This window comes from Pseudochaenichthys georgianus, chromosome 15 (genome assembly GCF_902827115.2).
Source record: "Pseudochaenichthys georgianus chromosome 15, fPseGeo1.2, whole genome shotgun sequence".
NCBI classification, from domain to species: domain Eukaryota; kingdom Metazoa; phylum Chordata; class Actinopteri; order Perciformes; family Channichthyidae; genus Pseudochaenichthys; species Pseudochaenichthys georgianus.
In genome coordinates this window covers 11,828,525-11,844,429 of record NC_047517.1, presented here as the reverse complement: position 1 = coordinate 11,844,429, position 15,905 = coordinate 11,828,525, and the positions used below count along the sequence as shown (strand labels likewise).

Here is a 15,905-nt window from a genome sequence, read left to right as displayed (position 1 = left end):
AAATTACTCTTGCAAAGATTGCAAAAAACTCTCTGAGAGTCGCCCTGCACTGGCTTCACCCACGGGTAAGTGTCTTCCCAGTCTTTGTTGTATGTGCATCTTCTTTTCTTCTTAGCTGTAGTTTCAGTTTCCTCCATTTTCCATAACCTGCTGCGTCGCCTGCGTTCGTTGTTGTTGTTTGGCGGGGTGGGGGGGTGTGTGTGAGTGAGTTACTCTCATTGGTTAACACTTCACCAGCACCCGCCGTGTGTTACAGTTTGATTGACAGCAAACACAGCCCCCTGATGATAGCCTTCCCTGCTTTCTCAACAGCCATTGGATGAATCTGATTTTAAAGAAAAGCGTTTTAGCCAATCAAAATAAAATATGCGGGACATCGTCTCAATTTGCGGGACGCACCAAAAGTCGTGAAAATGCTGTGCAGTCCCGCGCAAAGCGGGACATCTGGTCACCCTAGTGACGGTACGCATTTGAGATTGTTGCCGCGCATGCGTACCTGCGTACCAGTTATGTGCACCCCTGGTTATATAGGATAACTGGTTCGGCACCCCTGAGCTAGGCCTACATAAAAAATGTTTTAAAGAGTGACCTCATCAGGTCAGAGTCGGATCCGTCAGATCAGCAGCAGGACACGCGCAAGTCCAAGCATTGTACTTGATTACTTTATCCAAAATGTCCACACGTTTCAACAACCTTCGAATTATTCTGGAAAATATATCTGAAAACCCCACATGGGATGAATGCTACGCCGTCCGCCCCACCAAGAGGCGGTTTGAATACAGTACTACTGACATGCAGGATTCTCCAGGGGTATCACGGAGTGAGTCACCGAGGGAGCTGGGAGAAATGTGAGTTTGTCAACGCACATTTCCAGTGTGTTACATTTACCCACAACAGGTGGAATTGACGTTTTCGTAATTAAGTGAAATGACTGCATGCTCTGGCTAGCTAGCAGTAGGCTACCTTCATCTACGCATGTTTTTTTGAAGTAAACGCCACCGTTTATATTATTAGCGTCACGTGGCTCTTTACAGTTGTGTAAAGTAACTAATTAGATTCACTGCAGTACTGTTCTCATGTACAATTTCAAGCGATTTGTACTTTATTAAGTATTTATATTTGTTTTTGCTACTTTGTACTTCTCTTCCACTACAATTCAGAGGTATACAATGTACTTTTACTCCACTACATTTCTTTTATTTCTTTATTATATTTTCATTAATAATTAGTATTAATGATGGGGAAATAGAATCAACACTTTAAAGGACTTGACACCTGGAGTACAATTCACAAGCTACCCTGCAGTATACAAAGTCATTACAACTAGCTGCACCTTTACCAGCTTTGATAACACTTAAATGATCAATAATTATAATTAAAACATATAATATATTATTCTGAAATGGACCAATCTGCATAATGAGTACTTTTGGTACTTTAAGTATATTTTGATGCAAATGATTGTGCACTTTCACTTTTCCTCATATTTTGAATGCAGTGTAGTAGTCGGAGTAATGTAGTAATAATTCTAGAGTAGAATTACTCTGCTTCAAGTAAAAATTCTGCATTAAAACTCGTACAAACAGGTATACAAAAAGTAAAGGTGAAGCTAACTTTAATACGTTTTATACTTCCAGGCGGTAGCATGACATGGAATACTCAAATAGAAGTTCCTCAAATTCATACTAAAGTGCAGTAATTGAGTACTGCAGCACTTCTACCTTATCACCAGTCTCAACTGACATTTATTTGTACTTCAGTATTAGCCTAGATTTTTTAAATAATTGCTCGTGAGTGATGCAGAAGTCTGGAACCAGCATTTATTTTTGTAGTAGCATATGAAGAAGTTTCTTGTTGCAATGCCAGTTACAGTTTTATATTAAATTAAATTCCTGCCTTTCCGCCTGTATGTTTAGTTTCAGTCCAGATGAGAAGGATCCTGTAGATACAAAGGAAGAACAATTGTTGTTTCCTGCACCTTCTCCCCCTGCAACATCATCCCAAAGAAGTCCACGGGCCAGGGGAGCTGCTGCATCAAACTACTACAGAGAAAACCGTGATTTCAGAAGACCTGTTTCCGGGCGATGCAGGTTTGGCTGCCACTATTGTAGCCGAAGGGCATACATACGAAGGAGGTACCCGGCATGGAGCAAACCAAAGATATACGGGCCAAGCGGAACATCATGGAATCACCTTCCTGTGGTCATCAAGCCCACCAAGTGGTACCAGGTTGTTGGGAATGTGCAGTGCAGCCTGTGCAGAGACCGGGGGAAGCGCCAGAAGACGTCTTGGATGTGCCAGAGTTGCGAGGTTCCGCTGTGTCTGATGCCATACAGGAATTGCTTCACCGAATGGCATGAGCACAGAGGAACGGCATAATAATTGTGTTCATTCAATGTGAACTTATAAGTTCTCTTAACTTTCATTATTCCAGTTACCTTGTGAGTTGCTGACTTTGTATTGCAGAATATGGATATGGTGTTTACAAGACACCTTTTTGTTTGAAGAACTACTTGGAGAAGGCAAAGTTATATTATTATATACATATTCCCAATGTGGTTATATATGTTAGGGAGAACAATATATATTGCTTTGTTAATGTTTTTTCTAAATAAATGAGTGAAGTCATGTGGTTTGTTTTGGCTTTATTTCTATAATAGACCACTGTAATTTTGGAAGGCTAACTTTTTGTAGGGAATGAGTAACTTTAAAAAATATGTGTGATTAATTTATCTGCACAATATATTATAGATTCATCTTTTTAATTGCTGACTGTTTTTTCAGTCCATCTCCAAACTCCCAAGAGTCTGATGGGTGAAACATTTTCTGGCATTTTTGGGTGAAACATTTATGACAATTGATTATCAAGAAATTTGCAGGTTATTTTTCAGGTGGGCTAGGACATTTTCGATCAATACTAACCCTTTATTATTAACAATTGCCCCATGAGATGCTGCTTTTCAGTGCTGCTTATTTTTTGTGGTAATTTTTTACTAACATTCCTGGTATAATTCACTGGTAAGAGCTTTTTTTCTTTCAGTATTGCCAAGTAACATTATTATTTACTGTCACACTACTAACTCTGACAAAGGGAGGTCATTGAATCATTTTCAACTGGAGTCTCCTAATGTTAAGTGTCAATGCATAAGGAAGCCAATATGCAGCTAGTTTGAATGACTTTTGACTACTGCAGGGTAGCTTGTTAATATTTACACAAGGTGAAACTAAAGTATTTGTAAGTGTTGATTATATCTCACATCATTAATCCAAATGTGCAAAGTAACTAAAGGTACAAAGGAGTAAAACATTGAAATACTCAAGTAAAGTACGAGTACCTCAAATTACTTTACACCACTGCACACTGCACCCTTAGAGCAGTGTGGGGTCTGGTGCCTTGCACTAGTCTAGGGCACATGGGCAATCCTCTTGGTCATTCAGGGACTTTAACTGGCTCCTAAACCAAGTCTCTAAGGACTGAGCTAATTCTACCACAAAATAAATCTCTGTCATGAGTGGGATTTAGACCCCAGCCTCCAGAAGTCCCTTTAATCAGGTAGGATTCAACCCTTGAGCCTTACGCTTTAGAAATCAACGTGAAAGGAAACAGTTACGGAAATGGCGAAGGCTCCCTCCTGTCAGATGGAGGGAGTAAATACAGCAGCAAGCTTTGGGACGGCCTCCCCTCTCTCCGGCAGAAACAGGAAATGTCGTAACTGTATGTAACAACGGTTTCAAATCAGCATCTCTTTGACAACAAATTAAAATGAATAACTAAAATAAAACTCCAAACATCTTTAATTAGTTTTAAACCTGATGTTTATAAGCTTAATTTGTGCAACGATCTGTACATATGTAGTGAGTTATAAAGATTGGTGTAAAATCCAGGTTAAATTGGAGAATTACGCCATCTAATGTTACAAACGTGTGCCTGCATTGCTGTAGCTTTGTTACCGCAATGGATTGTGGGAGGTTCTCATACCGCGTGAGGATCTGTTGAGAGTAAGGTGCTATTGTATTATGTCTGTGGACAAAATGTATGTTATTTTATTAGGACAATAACGTTCTGTTGTGTTTAGTTTAATGTTAGTCGTTTAATGCTCACAGCAACATGTTTTTGTGTGATTCGCTATTTGTGTTATATGATTTATTAATGTGTTCGTCAATAGCTAATTTGAGCTAATAGGCTAACGTGAGTGAGCGTGGTGCTATCTCTCCAACAGAACGCAGCTCACGTGTTCATTGTATGTGTCCATTGCAATGCAGGTATCCTATGTATGGAATAAACTGAAGTAATCACCAGCTCTGAGTGGTCTGTTGCTGAGAGGACATTACACCGGGGTTACATTGGTGCGGTGACCCGTTCTTGACTACGCCAGACCAGAGTGGATGTCTTCTCGCCGCTGCAACGTTTTGGAGCTTCAATTCCTTCATTGTGTTGGACTCTCAGGTTTATTTTGTTGATATAAGCCTTATTCTTTTGAACTTGTCATTTTATTTTGGTTTACTATTGATAAAACATGAGTTCCAGTAGATTTAATACCTTTGAAATGACTCCTTTCAATGTTGGTAGGGGTAGAGGGCTATGTAGCACACCTGTTCCATTTTCACTAGGTGACTTTAAGGTGGGGGATAGGAACACTTTTGATGGGGATTCAGTGCACAGTCCTATCAGAAATGGAGATGTGATGACACCTTCCATCCAGCCTACAGTAGAGTTATCTACACCACAGTGCTTTAGCTCATCAGCCCCCAACCCTCCTGATGATGTGAGACTAGCTGACCAAATGAGCACTAGTGTGCAGCAGATAGGGCAGCAGCTAGCTGATAGCATTATGTCACGCATTAACACTACAGCTGCTGCGCACACAGTCATGAAGAAACATGCATTAAAAAAGACACACTCCCCAGCCAAACACTGGATCTCTCCCAAGTCCAGCTAGTCACTCAGAGAGGAGTTAAATACCCACCTGTGTTCAGAGGAGAGAGTTCAGACACACTGCCTGTTGATGAATGGGAGGATTTGATGAGAAATTACATCAGGAAAAGCAGTATCCAGCCAGAGCATCAAGCTGAAGAAATTCTGATTCACCTGAGGGGCAGAGCAAAGGATGTTGTGAAGTTTGGGATAAGAAATAGTGGAATTGATGTCCAAGGGAACCCACAGGCCATCTATGGACTCCTCCGCAAACATTTCAGCCCCAGCCATTGCTCTTCTGTGCCCTGAGCTGACTTTTATTCCATTCTACCAAAAGAACAAGAGGACCCATATGAGTACTGGCTCAGACTAAACAGAGCTGTCGATGTGGCTGACAGTTGTCTTAGGGAACAGGGTAAGGTGTTTGATAATCCCAGTATTGAAGTCACAAGTATGTTCATCAGACACTGCCCCAGCAGAGATTTAGCTCTTACATTTAGGTCCAAGACAATTGATAAATGGTCAGCAGGAGAAGTTCAGGAAGTGTTAGATGAATACCATTTAGAGAAGGGACTGAGGTCTTCCACAGAGAGAGGCAGGATAAACATGAATGTAGCTGAGGTGAACACTAATGCTACTTTAGTGTCAGACATTCCCAAACAGGCACAAGCTGTGAGCCAGGACACCCCCGCTTTCGAGAGGTTGATTGGCATGCTGGAGAAGGTGTTGCTCCAGGCCCCTGGGTATGCTCAAGCTAATAGGAGGCAATATACTAGCAACAAGCCACCAAAGATTGAGGGCTTTATGGACATGCCTTGTTCTATATGTAATGACAGCTCTCACTCTGCTTTCATACACTGTCGAGAGAACAAACTTTGCTTCCAGTGTCACTTACCTGGCCACCCAAGACGTGAGTGCCCAGAGGGGAGACGTCCTCCTCACTACAACCAGCAGGGAAACTGAATGATCTGCACAAGAGGGAGGATAGTGCAGATTATGTGAGTGAGCCTCCCACCTTGGATATGAAAGACATTGATGATTGTGAAACATTGTATGACACCTACAGCAGCATGGTGCCATCAAATAAGACACTGATTGTACAAAGGCTGCAAAGACTCCCAGAGACTGATAGTCTATTCCACACAGCTGTGACCACCAATAATGGACAAGCTCTCAAAGCATTAGTGGACAATGGATCTATGGCATGCACAATTAGTGAGGCAGCTGACATAAGACTTTCACAATCTGTCCCTAACATGGAAAGGAAATCAGCCGAAGGCTTTGTCATAGTTGGTTGTGGTGGTCACCTTGTTACTCCATCTGCCATGTATGATCTTACTGCATCAGTTTATGGCTATAAGGTAATAATTCCTGTTCTAGTTGTGCCAGGCCAGACTGATGAAATGATTCTCGGCAGCAATGCCATCAAGTGGCTCATTTTGCAGATGAAAAAAACTGTAAGTTGCCAAAATATCACATCTCCTGTGATAAGTTTTCAGAGTGATAGTTTGCCCAAGTTGATGTCTCTGCTGTCCTCCTCAGATGAATGCAAAGGTGGAGCAGTAACTAACACAATTGGCACGGCAAAACTGAAAAGATGTGTAACTCTGCAGCCAATGTCTGAAAGTTTGGTGTGGGCGAAATTACCTGAGTCTGATGTCTCTGCAGTAGGGAGTACAGTCATCATTGAGCCCACCCAGTCAAAAGCCAGACCTGCACAAATTCTGGTGGGGAGGGTTGTCACGTCCTTATGGGGAAATGGCTGGGTTCCTGTCAAAATTGTAAACCCCACTGAAAAGCCACTCACCCTTAAAAAAGATGCAAAGGTTGCTGATGTGTCCCCCTGTCTTTCAGTGCAGGATTTACCAGATCCAGTTCGCATCCAATCCAGTGCACAGTACACACGGAGCCCGTCACCTGAGCCAAGGTCAGAGGAGGAGATGTCCCGCGTGTTGAGTGACATGGGTTTGCAGGATTTGGACCTCTCATCTTGTGAAGTCTCTCTCGAGTGGAAAGATAAGCTGATGAAAATCATTGAGCAGTATGAATCAACATTTTCGAAGCACAAAATGGACTGTGGCGAGGCAGTGGATTTTGTGCACAGAATACACCTGGTTGATGACAAGCCCTTCAGACTTCCATACAGGCGGGTTCCGCCATGCCACTATGACAAGCTACGGACTGCTCTGAATGACATGGAGGAATTAGGAATCATTCGCAAATCTCAGAGTGAATACTCATCACCCCTTGTCCTCGTTGTCAAACTAAATGGTGACCTTCACCTTTGCAATGACTTCAGGTGGTTGAATGCAAGAACAGTAAAAGATGCACATCCATTGCCCCATCAGACAGATGCCCTTGCTGCGCTTGGTGGAAATGTGTTCTTTTCCACAATGGACCTCACGTCAGGGTTCTACAATGTCGGACTGCAAAAAGATGACAGAAAATATACAGCGTTCTCCTCCCCATTCGGTCTTCATGAATACAACAGGATGCCCCAGGGCTTGACGAACAGCCCTGCCACTTTCATGCGAATGATGATGTCCATCTTTGGGGATGAGAATTTCACAAGTCTGCTATGCTACATGGATGATCTCATGGTCTATGCTCCATCTGAACAGGTTGCACTTGAGCGTCTACAGATGGTTTTCTCGCGTCTTGCAGCCAACAACTTAAAGCTCTCCCCTAAGAAGTGCTACTTTCTACGCAGGTCAGTCAAGTTTCTGGGACACATTATTTGTGAGGATGGTGTTAAGACCGACCCGAGTAAAGTGGAGGCTATAAATGATATGCAGGAAGCTGACTTGATGGAGCAAGATGGGCAAACACCGTGTGCTAAGAAGATCCGGTCTTTCTTAGGGATGGTTCTCTATTACCACCATTTCATTGAGGGATGTTCTGCCAAAGCTAAGCCGCTGTTCAACCTTGTGGCTGAGCCTGCCACACCACACAAAAGAGCGAGAGGCCACAAACCAAAGTTTAAAAAAGGCTATGTCAGACTCTCCAACAGACTGGAATGATGAGTGCAAAGAAGCATTTGGAACATTGAAGTATGAGCTGGTGCACAGTGTCACTTTAGCACATCCAGATTTTAGCGCTCCATTCATTCTTGCAGTTGATGCCTCCTTTGATGGCATAGGGGCCGTCCTTTCACAGTTGCCTCCTGATGGAAAGATGGCCAAACCTGTAGCATTTGCTAGCAAGACACTTTCCCACTCTCAGCTGAACTATCCAGCACGTCGATTTGAGTTTCTCGCTCTTAAATGGGCAGTTTGTGACAAATTTAGCCATTGGCTAAAAGGGCAACGCTTCACAGTCTGGACGGATAATAATCCATTGACATACATCTTGACTAAGCCTAGGTTGGATGCTTGTGAGCAGAGGTGGGTTTCAAAGCTTGCAGCATACAGTTTTGACCTGAACTATATCCCTGGTCCAAAGAATGTGGTCGCTGATGCATTAAGTAGAGAGCCATTTGTCCAATCGTGCATGAGCCACCGTCTTGTGACTGAACCTTATGCGTTTTTAATGAACCACATGTCTGGGATGGTGGATAGAACAGTGCAAGATGCATTTAGCTGTACTAATAACTGCCAGGTGGTTGTTGATCAGTCCGAGGAAGTCGCCGTCATCACCCAGCCTCCTTCTCAGGGGTCCCTGTCATCACATGACGTCTCAGCAGTGTTGGATGCACACGACACTGGAGGTGTCGGCCAAGTGAGAGGAACAGGACCAGCTGTTTTTCAGGTCGCTGGTGTCGACCAGACTTCCTCTCTACCGAAGAGTGAACTTGTTAATCTCCAAGAGCAGGATGATGTCATAGGCAGGGCTCTCTATTACATCCAGCGCCGCAGGAGACCCACAAGACGTGAGCGTGCTGCTGAGTTTCGCGGAGTGACAAAACTGCTAAGACACTTGCCCAAACTCTCCGTCAAGGATGGCATTTTGTGCAAGGTAAAGAAAGAAAGACAAATGAACACGACGATCCACCAAATTGTGGTTCCAGACTCCCTTAAGGCCCAAGTCCTCAATGGCATACATGACTCGGCTGGTCATCAGGGACAGGCCTGCACGCTTTCTCTTGCCAGGCAGAGATTCTTTTGGACAGGGATGGAACGTGACATCATCAATCATGTGAGAAATTGCCTCCGATGTGTGGTTGGAAAAACACCTGAGCCTAACGACCGTGCTCCTCTTGAAAGCATTTGCACCTCTGAACCGATGGAACTAGTCTGTATTGATTTCTGGACTGCTGAACAGACTGACAAAAAGTGTGTGGATGTTTTGGTAGTCACGGATCATTTTACTAAAATGTCTCATGCATTCCCGTGTAAAAATCAGTCAGCTAAGCAGGTCGCTCGTCGACTTTGGATTGACTTTTTCTGCATATATGGTTTCCCCAAACGCATCCATTCAGATCAAGGAGCCAATTTTGAGAGTCAACTCATTAAAGAGCTCATGGAGGTGGCTGGCGTCCAGAAGTCACACACCACCCCTTACCATCCTATGGGGAATGGAGTTGTCGAGCGGTACAACAGAACACTTGGGAGCATGATAAGGGCCCTGCCTCCACATTCCAAGGCCAGGTGGCCACAAATGCTCCAAATGCTGACATTCTGTTACAATTGCACTGAGCATGAGACAACAGGCTTTGCCCCATTCTTTCTCATGTTTGGGAGGACCCCACGTCTGCCAGTTGATGTTGTGTTCCAGCATGCCCTCTCTAGCAGTGCTGTTGTTGGCCATTGTGAGTTTGTTTCCCGCTTGAAACGTGACCTGGCTGAAGCTGCTCACATTGCCCGGCAGAACAGTCAGACTGAACGGGCACGTCAGGCAAAGAACTACAACCGCAAAGCAAAAGGGTCACCTCTCACTATTGGTGACAGAGTCTTGCTTGCAAATCGTGGTGAGAGAGGGAAAAGAAAGATTGCAGACAGATGGGTTTCCACAGTTTATGAAGTGATATCTGTGAAGCCAGGAATCAGTGTGTACTGCATTAGAGATCCTGTGACGTCAAAGGAGAAAGTTGTCCACAGGAATCTCCTGCTTCCTGTGGGTTTTCTCCCCGTGGGAGGCGATGGAGATCTTGAGACAAGCTGCTCTTCTGTCGCTGGAAGTGGACAAAGTGACCCAGTGGTTTCTCTCGCTGCACAGAACAGTGAGACGAAGACAGTTAACTGGCTCCTGCAGATGGATGATGCAAATGATGGGGATGAGATAGCCAGCCTGATTGTTCTTCAGTTGTGGCTGTGAGCACAGCATCTTCAGAAGCAGAAGAGTCTTTGATCTCACATGTTGTGTGTGAGGTTTTGAATCCCTCAGACTCTTCCGTACGTGTTGCACAGTTGCCCTCCACTGTTGAATGTGAGGTGTCCCAAGATGCATCTTTACAGCCCTCAGCAGAAAGAGCTCATTGTGTGCCCTCCCCTGACATGGCAACAGATACACAACTCGGTGCACTCACACAGGGCCATGTAGTTAGTGAACAGCCTCTTCCACTTTGCACTAGGGCAGGTAGACCTATAAAGCTTCCAGCTAGACAGATTGTTGATGACTCGGTGTCAACAAGTGGTTCTGTGTTTTCTATTATGAGAGACATATTCTTTGGTTAGACTCCTGATAGTGATTATAGATATACATATATATATATGTTTTAGTTTTTTTTTTAACCAGTATTTACACTGTCTTACAGTGTTCCTCAGTAATTTCAAGATGTAGAAGAGTAATGTTTATTTTATAAGAGGTGTACACGGCATCTTTTGTGTCTATGTTATTAAGGGGTTTGGCCAATCTCTTGCTGACTTGTTCCAAGTGGACAGTTTCAAACTGACTTCAACGAGGTTATGCTCACATTTCTACACGGCTGGTATTTTGTATCTCCTGTGTGTTTTGTTTTCTGTGTTTTGCCCAATTTAGCAGAATTTTAGGGGGGTGTATGTAACAGAGTTATAAAGGTTGGTGTAAAATCCAGGTTAAATTGGTGGTACAAACGTGTGCCTGCATTGCTGTAGCTTTGTTACCGCAATGGATTGTGGGAGGTTCTCATACCGCGTGAGGATCTGTTGAGAGTAAGGTGCTATTGTATTATGTCTGTGGCAGCTCACGTGTTCATTGTATGTGTCCATTGCAATGCAGGTATCCTATGTATGGAATAAACTGAAGTAATCACCAGCTCCGAGTGGTCTGTTGCTGAGAGGACATTACACCGGGGTTACACATATACACAACTTTATAATAAAATGCACACATTTACCTTTTTCTAGACTAAACACAGGATACGATCCTAAGTTAAAAACATATGAGGCTATCATGAGGTTGTTAACATCGCAGTTTATCAGAGGATGTTTGCTGGAACTACTTGTACACAGCGTGTTTCCTGACGGACACACACAGCGTGACTCCGGTCAGGGAGAGACCGGTCTCAAGTCAGCACCGCTGCAGACTCACTGTTTGATAGCTTGATAACCCACTCCCCTCCACACTCGTTGGTTTGGAACAGCACTTGGCGGACCCTCCGTGCGAACGGAGGGGTAGTGTGTAGGGGGTGATTTGGGATTGGGCCTCAGTGTGTGTGTTTGAGCACACGTTTTCCCTCTCCCTGGTGGTGCTGGGGTGTTTGGCAGGATAAATATAGCTGCGTTGGTGTAAAGCTGTTTTCTCCTCAGCTTTTGTAGCTTTAATCAAAAGCAATCTGGAGGAGGGAGAAATGGAAGAGGGAAAGGGGGCTGAAAGAGGGAGAGCAGGATGAAGGGGGGGGAGAGAAGAGAGAGTGAGGGTGGCTGATGCCAGAGTGTTTTATTTGAGCTCGCTTTAAAGAGTCATTGGGGAGTGTTCAGGAGTAACGAGAACCCTGGTGGCTGGAGGAGAGGGACGAACATATGAGAAGTATTGGGTGACCAGGTGCCAACAAGCCACATGTAGGACAAAGTGTATGTTTGTACGGTACAATACGGGAAATACTACTGCGGTGATAAGAGTTAGTTGAGATTTAAATACAAAATCCAGCCAACCCTGAAAAAAAAAATGTGTCCAAATTATGCAAGTCAAACAATGAAATATATTCTGTTTGAATGGATTTGTTTTCCACAAACACAGCCGTATTCTTTGCAATATGTGAGTCTGGAAAAATTGCCACATTTTTCTTACAGGCTGCTGACTTGATTGCTCAGTGTGTTAAATGTTGGTTATTTCAGACGCTGTTGCTTCATCGTTTTTGTAATCGTCTTTTGGTTTCAGGACGAATCTACCCGCATAGACCAACATTTAGCTTCATGAGCCAGGCGTTTCTTGTGAGTTTTGCATAGTGTCGCTTCAAATCATATTCACCTCCATGCGTGATAAAAAAAAAACCTCTGCAAATGTCTCAAATTCGGAGAATCGCCCTCCACCGGCCACACCCATAAGTACACTTCTTTGTTGAATGATTGACATCTGACACAGCTAATGGTGATAGCCCTTTCTTTGATGTGGGATGTGGCAGTGCAGTCCTTCAAACTATTGGTCTTTAACTTGGAGACAAAAGTGCATGAATGGTGAATAATTCCAGATACAATGCATTTAACTGTCTGCTCTGTTTCTAACGTATCAGACAATGTGTTGATACACACTGATCTGAAAGCTCTGAAATGTGGACACTCAGCTGTAGTGAGTGAACACAGCCAATGTATAGTCGATGTGCATATGTGTGATAGGACAAATAGAAAGAAAGAAAACGACAGATATTATTTTGGCCGTGCAAATATCCTTTCATTATTCAGTTGGCTCTGTACGCTTCATTTGGAGGCCAGGAGCAGCCCACAGTGAAAGCCAAGCTGCTCCCTGGTAACTGCCATGATGTTGATCTTAAAACGCTTCCACTAAAGCCTTTCCTGGACCACATATTGGCAGCAATGAGGCTCTTTAGGAAGTAAATTGTTCCATTTCCTGTTTCAAAGTCATTGCGATGAAGCCGGGTGCCTGATTAGTGGTTGGCAGAGTTTGTGCTGAGATGGTTTTTACTGGCTGTTACAAAGAATAGTTCCTTCCTGTTGGAAGCCTTATAGTGATATTAATGACAGCTGGTTTAATTAGCTCGTACACATTAACTCTAATTTGTAATAGAGTGGTGCAGGAATGAGTCCTAAAACCCAGAAATAAAATAGGATTTGACCACTTCCACTTCCCTCGTTTCGAAGTCAACTTTGTTATGAATTCTTTTTTTTTGGTTGGAAGCCTGAAATAAGATAACGCAATGTTTAGAAATGTGTACGCATTGTTCTACGACAAAATATACGTCAATAAATACCCCACTGGGGAATGTCCAAAGATCCTATGTAACTTAAAAACAGCGGTTGCTAACAAGTGGCTAAATGAGGCTACTAAACATCATCACTTAAAACATTATAAAAGTGATGTTAATATGTGGAGATTTACCTGCCTTGTCGAGGGAGCCCTTGAGCCCTGGCGATACTCACTTATGGGTCCATCTACAAAAAGATATCATCACTGCTCCACTCTACTCTCTGTCATGTTATGTTAACATAAATGTGCCATTATCCTATAGGAAACCTTGTGTCCCAACACGTAGCTGTAAATGTAATCTCTACCCATGTTCCTTCTCAACCAGGTGATCTGGGTGTGTAATAACTGCCGGAAGCAGCAGGAGATCCTGACCAAGCCAGGCGAGTGGTTCACAGGTCCGGATGGGAACCCTGCTGGCCTCGGGGCAGCCGTCAGCGAGCCGTCTGTGTGCCAAAAGCTTCGGTCTCGCTCCCAAGCGCCCTCCACAATCCAAGACCTCAACCGACCCCACGCCCCTGGGACCGAACCTGGCATCGACCCCCGATCCCGCAGCGAACCACCGCGAGACACGTAAGCTGAAGCAAGACTGAGACGGAAACCTTATATCATCAATCAATACAGCTTTATTTTGTCCCTTACACACTGTAACAAAAGTAGTCATTCCAGATATCAATTTAATTAGAGACAAAAAACGCCAGAATGACCTTATATGAATGTTGGCAACCTCAGTGCTATGTATAGGTCTAGCCCCAGAACACAATGGACCCTACAAATCCCATAATGCAACTGAATAGCGTCATTCTAAATTCCCTCCCTGACTAATCTGCCTTGCATCTTTCAAAACCTAGCTCAGAAAGAAGCCGTTTCCAAACCACAGTGACATCAATGAGGTTATTAGACTTTCTCACAGAATACATGATTATACGAGGCAGAATAGGACCAACCATGACAAAGTGACTGTGATATGTGAAATTGGTGGAGTGCCCCTTTAAATTGCAGCCTCTCAGCCATCAGAAAGAACTGTAGCCTTGATGAATATGTAAACATTTGCATTTCAAGCATTATCTCCTGCATTCTTCATCTGCTTCTTTTATACAGTAGTGCATTCTTCAGGGTTCGTACGGGGGCTTGAAATCCTTGAAAATGCTTGAAATTTGACGTGGTGTTTTCAAGGTTGGGAAAGTGCTTGAATTTTGGGAATGGTGCTTGAAATTGAGATAAAGTGCTTGAAAATGTAAATGCTTTACTTTTACAATAAATTGCTGTCTGACTGAATAGTTCGCTTTTTAGATTAAAAGAAAAGAATTGCTTCGGTTCTACATAAAACAGCTCCGCCGCGGCCTTCCCGCGCTATGCGCGCGACATGCAAGTGTTTGTGTTACGTGTGACCTGGGCATTCTGATGAGAGATAGATGACTGTGTGCCAGGAGGTTGCAGTTTCAACGAGCATTGGCTAGCAGAAGACAAATACAAACCATGGCTAAGACGAGGGTCAAGCCCACGAGTAGCCTCCTGCAAAGTTTGCAAATATAACAATGCGAGAGTCTGCGCTGAAGAGCCACATGAAAGGTACGCCGTAGTAGAGCATTTTAGATTAGGCTAACGTTGCATGTTACGTTTGTTTAAGCCAGGGGTGGGGAACCTCCGGCCCCCGAGACCATTTGGTACGGCCCTCGAGGTAATTTATAAACACGCAAAAAAGAAAAAAATGAAGAAATAAAGACCGCAAAAAAATTCAACAAGCGAGTGCCTGTTTTTCCTGGCCAAGGTCAGGGTCCTTGAACACAACAAGAGCCTAACGTGTCATCACGTGGTATATGTCTCGTCCGACAGGGGCTCTGACAGGGGTGTAGTGCTGACGGAGAGCACCAGAACACCGCTCCGGCACTTCCAAAAAGTGCAGTAGCCTACCCATAAGGAGCCGTACACATGCCGCAGTTGTTGCGTGTCTGTGTCTTTAGTTGAAAGCCCAGTGGCGATCTGTTCATGACTGTCATACTGATCATACAGTCAATAACTTTGTTGTTATTAGCATCTGGTTAGCTAGCTATGCTAACGAATATAAGAAGCTTTTTCTCCAACCAGTGAGGTAAAGGCACATCTTTATATGATCATTATTATAAAAAAATAAGATAATAAAGTAAACAGGTATAAAATACTATATAACAGTAAAAAAAAGTTGTTATTAATAAACAAGAATACAGTTTGAAAGGGGAGTGATTTGTAAAATGTCCATAAAGAAAAAGTAAATCTGTTTACAGTTCTGTTTCATATGGGTGTTGAGAGATGTATCCATAGATCTCCTAATGTTGTTCTCAAAGTGCACCAGATTGATGCTTTTAACTTCAACATTTAAAAAAAAATCTTCCCGGGGAGCGAACCCCCCGGACCACCCTAGAGGAGGTTAGGTCCCCCCCCACACTTAAATCATGTCCACATGGATAGGAAACTAAATACATTTGCACACATTTTGTGTCCATATCTTTCTGTTTTGGTGGTCATGCCACAGCCGTGCACGTGCATGCATCATCATGGTAAGATATCTGGATGAAGAGGTTGCTTTTTCTTTGCACAGCATGAAAGAAAGGCCAAATGAATGGGCTGTGATTTTAGTTTTTTTAAGCAGAGGTGAATAATTTGTACGGCCCTCGGAGGATGTTGAAAAAATTGAAATGGCCCTTGAGAGGAAAAAGGTTCCCCACCCCTGGTT

General features: G+C 43.5%; 1 protein-coding gene and 1 long non-coding RNA gene across 2 annotated transcripts in view; one reads left to right on the top strand and one right to left on the bottom strand.

The window, feature by feature from the left end:
• LOC139435228 (uncharacterized) overlaps window positions 1-15,905 on the bottom strand; it is a 203,112-nt gene that overhangs the window by 79,159 nt on the left and 108,048 nt on the right. The gene's annotated exons all lie outside the window — the stretch shown is intronic.
• Window positions 1-15,905, top strand: part of rims1a (regulating synaptic membrane exocytosis 1a) — a 145,767-nt gene that overhangs the window by 47,486 nt on the left and 82,376 nt on the right. Inside the window, exon 5 of the mRNA XM_071205706.1 lies at window positions 13,521-13,765. Within this exon, the coding sequence (XP_071061807.1) occupies window positions 13,521-13,765 (245 nt within the window). The remainder of the gene's footprint in view (window positions 1-13,520; window positions 13,766-15,905) is intronic.